This window comes from Papilio machaon, chromosome 24 (assembly GCF_912999745.1).
Source record: "Papilio machaon chromosome 24, ilPapMach1.1, whole genome shotgun sequence".
NCBI lineage: Eukaryota > Metazoa > Arthropoda > Insecta > Lepidoptera > Papilionidae > Papilio > Papilio machaon.
The window spans coordinates 6055403-6061402 of NC_060009.1; the positions used below are offsets into that span (position 1 = coordinate 6055403).

The 6000-nt window shown below is 46.8% G+C and overlaps 1 protein-coding gene across 1 annotated transcript in view; it reads left to right on the forward strand.

Annotated features, from left to right (window-relative positions):
• The window catches only part of LOC106713985 (actin-binding LIM protein 2), a 35277-nt gene extending 29368 nt beyond the window's left edge, over positions 1 to 5909 (forward strand). The window contains exons 12-18 of the mRNA XM_045684028.1: positions 42 to 121; positions 231 to 388; positions 3293 to 3372; positions 3786 to 3861; positions 4765 to 4805; positions 4884 to 5129; positions 5214 to 5909. Coding sequence (XP_045539984.1) covers positions 42 to 121; positions 231 to 388; positions 3293 to 3372; positions 3786 to 3861; positions 4765 to 4805; positions 4884 to 5129; positions 5214 to 5327 — 795 coding nt within the window. The 3' untranslated portion in view covers positions 5328 to 5909. The remainder of the gene's footprint in view (positions 1 to 41; positions 122 to 230; positions 389 to 3292; positions 3373 to 3785; positions 3862 to 4764; positions 4806 to 4883; positions 5130 to 5213) is intronic.
• The last annotated feature ends 91 nt before the right edge of the window (positions 5910 to 6000 follow it).

Sequence of the window (6000 nt, forward strand, 5' to 3'; positions counted from 1 at the left end):
TGCTGTCAAACAAATTACTCAATGTAAACATATGTTGACAGGTGTTTCTGAAAGAAGTCAAGGAACGGGAGAAACTTCAGCAGTGGAAGAAGCAGAACTTAGATCCTAGAAATGCGAGCAGGTTGCTATATATATTGTTATTTGAACATCACTTCTGACTTGTGATTAATTTTATGACAATTTTAAATGTTTTGGAATTTGTAAAAATGAAATCGGTACTGTGTGCGCAGGACACCGTCAGCGGCGCGCGAGGCTGCGCCCCGGCTGCGGTACTCCTCGCCCGTCGGCGCTTCGCCCTCGCGCTCCCTCGACCACCGCGAGCGCCGCGACATCAGAGACCGCGCCTCCGCAGACCACGCCCACCTCCCCCACATACCCACATACAACGGTACGTGTCTCCCCCTCCCCCCCACCACACACACACACACCACGCCCACCTCCCCCACATACCCACATACAACGGTACGTGTCTCCCCCCTACCCCCCACCACACACACACACACACCACGCCCACCTCCCCCACATACCCACATACAACGGTACGTGTCTCCCCCTCCCCCCACCCCCCACACACACACACACACCACGCCCACCTCCCCCACATACCCACATACAACGGTACGTGTGTCACCCCCCACCACCCACCACCACACACACACACACCACGCCCACCTCCCCCACATACCCACATACAACGGTACGTGTCTCCCCCCCACCCCCCACCACCCACCACACACACACACACCACGCCCACCTCCCCCACATACCCACATACAACGGTACGTGTCTCCCCCTCCCCCCACAACACACACACACACACACACCACGCCCACCTCCCCCACATACCCACATACAACGGTACGTGTCTCCCCCTCCCCCCCACCACCCCCCACCACACACACACACACACACTATCTATCTTACATTTTACTATTAAATAAACATCATCACATTGTTCATATTTAGATGATTAATTACTATTAACCATGAATTAACAGCACCGCTTCGTGTAACTGTAGGTTTTCACTGACGAGACACTTGTATAAAAACATGTTGTCATCTCTGTCGTTGTCGTTGAGTAGACAGAGACAACGATATGTTTTAACACAAGTGTTGCGACTGTGATATTTAACAATTTTCTTTGGGATTTAATCCATTTATATTTCTATGAACTAATCTTCCTCATTTCTTTGCAATTAACATTGGTGGTGATATTTATAACATTGTACTATTGTAATGTGGAGAAAAACTGAAAGCTCTAAGTAGATGGCGCTGGCGGCAAGAGTGTCATCTGTCAAATTTTTTATACATGATTCTAGGAGATTAAATAAAATAAAAATCCTTTTTAAAATTTTTTTGTTTCAATAATTTATAAACTAACATAAAAAATTATTTTTTTGTTTAGTAAAATTTGACAGGAGTCGTTGCTATGACTACAGTACTACTGTACTAGTATTTAGTGCTACTGACACTCTTGATCTCGCCTACATCTAGACTGAGCAAAAGTCAGTCTTTCTCCTCATAGTCTCGTGCCGCGCTCTGCTCCTCCCGCCATTTTGGATTCATTTTAAATAATACCAAATTTTTTCGTCGCGATGAGAACTCGAATGCGCTGTTCAAAGCGCGGCGCACAAGACGTGCTAATTGTCTTACTGTCTCAGAGTTATTTTATCTCTAAGGCACACTAAGGGATGGTCACTAACGTCTTAAGTGTGTGTGACAGATCACTCATTAAATTACCGCCTCGTCCTCGCGCGTTCTCCATCATTCCTCAACTGACCGCTACAATTGTAGTCGCGCGGTTGTTTCGCTTCAATGTAAAAACAACTACAAAAACGCAGGGAAATAATTAACATGCTACGTACTAATTAATGCTGTATAAAAAACAAACTCGTATTAAAACGATACGACTGACGAATGAGAATGTGCCGCCCCCCCCCCCCCCCCCCCTCCTCCGCCCACAGGTGAGCTGACTGCACTGTTTTGTCCCTGTCCTGTTTCTGTACTCATTGTTTTACGAGTCGGCAACTGCTGCACCTAGAGTCATTAATTGGTAGCTTGAAAATCTACTCTGTTAGTAAACAATAACAATTAATGACTTGCGAGTGCAGCATCGCTTGAATGACAGTAACATGTTCGTTTGTCAGTTTAGCTTCTCTTCTCACTGCCTCCATGTTTGTAGTACATTGTAGCAAATGCATGTTGTGTGTAAATTGTACAAGTTTGTTAAATGCGCACCTTCTTATACTAATATTTAACTAAACATATATATGTAGAGTAATATATTTATTTCATTATGTTGTGTAGTTGTTTGACCTTGAAACTTACAAATCTGACGACTTTCATCTCTTTCATATTCATTGTTTCGTTTAGTTTTTATTCTTTATTTATTTTATACATTATGTGATGTGTTCTATTTCTTGTACTTTGTTATATATTTTTATTATATATTGAAATATTATTCAATGTTGTCGCCGTGATTTTGCATTCGCACGTTCGCCGTCACACAATTTTCACAATAAAGATTCAATGACTTTAATGATAATTAGAAGAATTTAAAGATAATTTCTAGTATTTGAAAAAGTTCTGCCTTAAGAGTAAATTATTGTAATCCATTTTTTTACAATGATATAGAAATTTTGTGACGGGTGTAATAGTTTAGATTAAAATGATGTCTTCCTTAACTTGTTATACAAGTATTCGATAAGATTTAAACCGAAATTACTACTTAGTGTGTAACTTGAACTGAAATAACTTAGTCAGTTGTGCTCTCAATGCTAAGGAAGACATCATTCATAAGTGTCATGTGCATGTCCACTGTCGGACACCTCGCTCTGTACACACTTGACGAGAGGAAAATCAGTAGAAGAGAGACGAGAGGGTGTCAGAGGCCCCGTGCTAGTGCGAGTGTTGTGCAGAGCGAGGTGTGCGCAGTGAGCGCAGTGAGCGCAGTGAGCGCAGTGTGCGCAGTGAGCGCAGTGTGCGCAGTGTGCGCAGTGTGTACGTGAGCTGTATGTGCCGTGTGTTGGGGGCAGGTGAGGGCGGGGGCGGGGGCCGCAGCAGCACTCTGCCGCCGGGCGCGCGACTGGCGCACCTCAGTCAGGTAACGAGGGCCCGGCCGGACCCCTCTTTTATAACTCTATAGGTTAGCTGTGCGAGTCACATACAACAAGTATGGCGGCTCTAGTGTTAAGCCAGCGCGAGGGCGGGGCGTGTAGGGGGCGGGGCGTGTAGGGATGGGGCGGGGCGTGTAGGGGGCGTGGTGCGGTGAGACAGAGCGAGAGTGTTACAGTGGTGTCGTCGCTGCGGTCGGCGCCGCGGCCGGGGTACGGGCTGGCCGCCAGGTCACACACCTTCTCCTCCAGCACCGCCGTGAGTATCGCCACACTGTGTCCACCACTCTACCAACAGCACTAGTTGTAACTGTCACAATGTTGCCTTATTAAAAATTTCAACTAAACCAAATTTATCCACATTTATAATGTACTTTGAATCCATAGACAAATATTATAGATTATTTTAGATCGTCATACAGCCACAAGACTATGAAGAAAGGATGAAATACGCTGCGTATAATTGAAATAATTTTTATCAATAACTGTACCGATGCTAAGTGATCATCTGCAAATAAAAGTTAAATTTTGCACTGATGTCAGTATCAGTAGTGTTGATCACGTGTTAATCTTTCTTATAGTTAAGTTATTTGAGCATAGAGTGTGAGAAGTGAAGGAGGTGAGGGAGGGAGAGAGGTGAGAGAGGGTAATATGTTGTGTTGTGCGCTGCAGGGCGACTTCACATTCAGCGGGCTGACGGCGGGCGACAAGACGCACAGCACTGACTTCAGCAGCGGCAAGTCAGATAGTGAGTACTGACACAAATACATACATACACGCTCATCATACATACATACATACATACTCTCATTTGTCTTCTATTGACCATCTAGTTAATATTCTCTTCTCTAGAAACTGTAAACAGAACAGAACAAAAGCGTCATCTGCTGATAAACAATCTTTGATATGTATGTAATAACACTAATTCAAATTTATGTTTAAGTTCAAGACATCGAAATGACTACAGTTTATGTCTGTGCTAGAAATTTTTTGAGGAGTTCCTGTAAAAATTATATAGAAATATGAAAATAAATAATCGTATAATATTACACTCGTATATTTCCATACGATTTCCGTATATTTAAAGTAGAGTGATGTGAGTGCAGACGACTCGCAGTACAATGTGAGATGTAAGCGTGTGCGTGTGAGATGTTGATGTAATGTTGTTGTTTGCGCGCAGTGCGGACCGAGCTGTGCGGTAAGTGTGCGCACGCGCAGGCACGCCTCCGCTTCTCACTTAAATACCACATAGTTCATTTTACTTTCGGTCCTTCGAGTCGGACACAGTAACTACGCATACATTTGACATCGCAGAGTTTGCTCAAACGTCATGTCACTTCTCATAGGATAGAAAACCGCCGCTACACTTCATTTGTTGCTTTTTTGCATTTCATACACATTGTAAAATTATGTTCACCCGACATCACCGCGCTTACATCAGTAGGTCGAACGCCGCAGCCTCATTGTTACACCCTGACCTCCGCAGATGTTGACTATATTTTTGTTATTACTGTTTTAACAGTACTTTGCTCTTAATTCGGTCGCTATTACTTTCTGACTATTAATTTGCTTCAATAATCAATAACTTCATTCGCTTTAATATATTGTTTAGTGAGGTGTTGAAATGACAAGAGTTGCATTTGTGTTGCAGTATCTGCCGGCTCCATAACGGACGTGGACAGGAGTGCTGTGGTGAGTGTCGTCGCCGCGGAGAGCCTCACACCGGCAATGGGGGACGTCTCTCAACCGGCGTGCGTTGTACACTTGCAGAGCACGGAGGGGGGCGTGGTGGTGCGCGGGGGCGGGACCGGCGTGGGCATGGGCGTGGGCGTGGGCGTGGGCGGGGCCGTGAGCGCGCTGGGCGGCGTGGGCCCGCGCGGCGGCGGCGTGCGGCGCTCGCTGCCCAACATGGCGACCTCGCACCTGCTGCACGAGCCCGCCAAGCTGTACCCCTACCACCTGCTGCTCATCACCAACTACCGCCTGCCGCCCGACGTCGACCGCCTCAACCTGGAGGTGAGGACGCGTCTCCGCTGCTCAGATCCTCGCCGGATAGTGAGCGCGGCTCAGATGTGACATGTGGTGTTTGTGTGTGCGCAGCGCCACCTGTCGGACGTGGAGTTCGAGGCGATCCTGCAGGTGACCCGCGCCGAGTTCTACCGACTGCCGCAGTGGCGCCGCAACGAGCTCAAGCGCCGCGCGCGTCTCTTCTAGCCTGGCGCCGGAACCCCGCGACCCGCGACCCTCGACCCCGGGGCCCTCAACTCCGGGGCCCTCAACTCTGGGGCCCTCAACCCCGGGACCCTCAACCCCGAGACCTTCAACCCCGGGACCCTCAACCCCGGCGCTGCAACCGGAGACAACGAGCCTTGTAATTTGTACGCGCGGCTCGGGATCAATATCTGTCTATCTCTTAACATTGTAAACTGTCAGATGAGGTTCGCGGTTTCAAATTTATTACTCTGTTTAGTTCTTCCTCTGCTTACGTGTGCTAAACTATGTAAAGATCATTTAAAATATGTATTCGATGTAAAATTTATAATTTGTGTAATTTAGCAAAATAGCTGCACACAATTTACAAGAAAATCTCGTAAGCATCAAAAAAGAGCGAGATGAGAAGATCCCGAGTGAGCGAGCGAGTGAGCGAGACAGACGCGCGTACGGCGCTCGTGTGATTGTATAACAATACAAGAAGCGTACTTTCGTTTGTACGTCGACTTATTTATTCGGCATAATTTTATATCTATAAATGTTAATATTTTTAATTTTATTAGAGCCAAGTTGTAGAGGCGCCCCCCCCCCTCCCCCCTCCCCCCTCCCCCCGCTCCCGCAGCGCCCTCGCCGCCGCGTGGCAATCTGTGACACTAGAGCAGCTAATCGGTTGTTA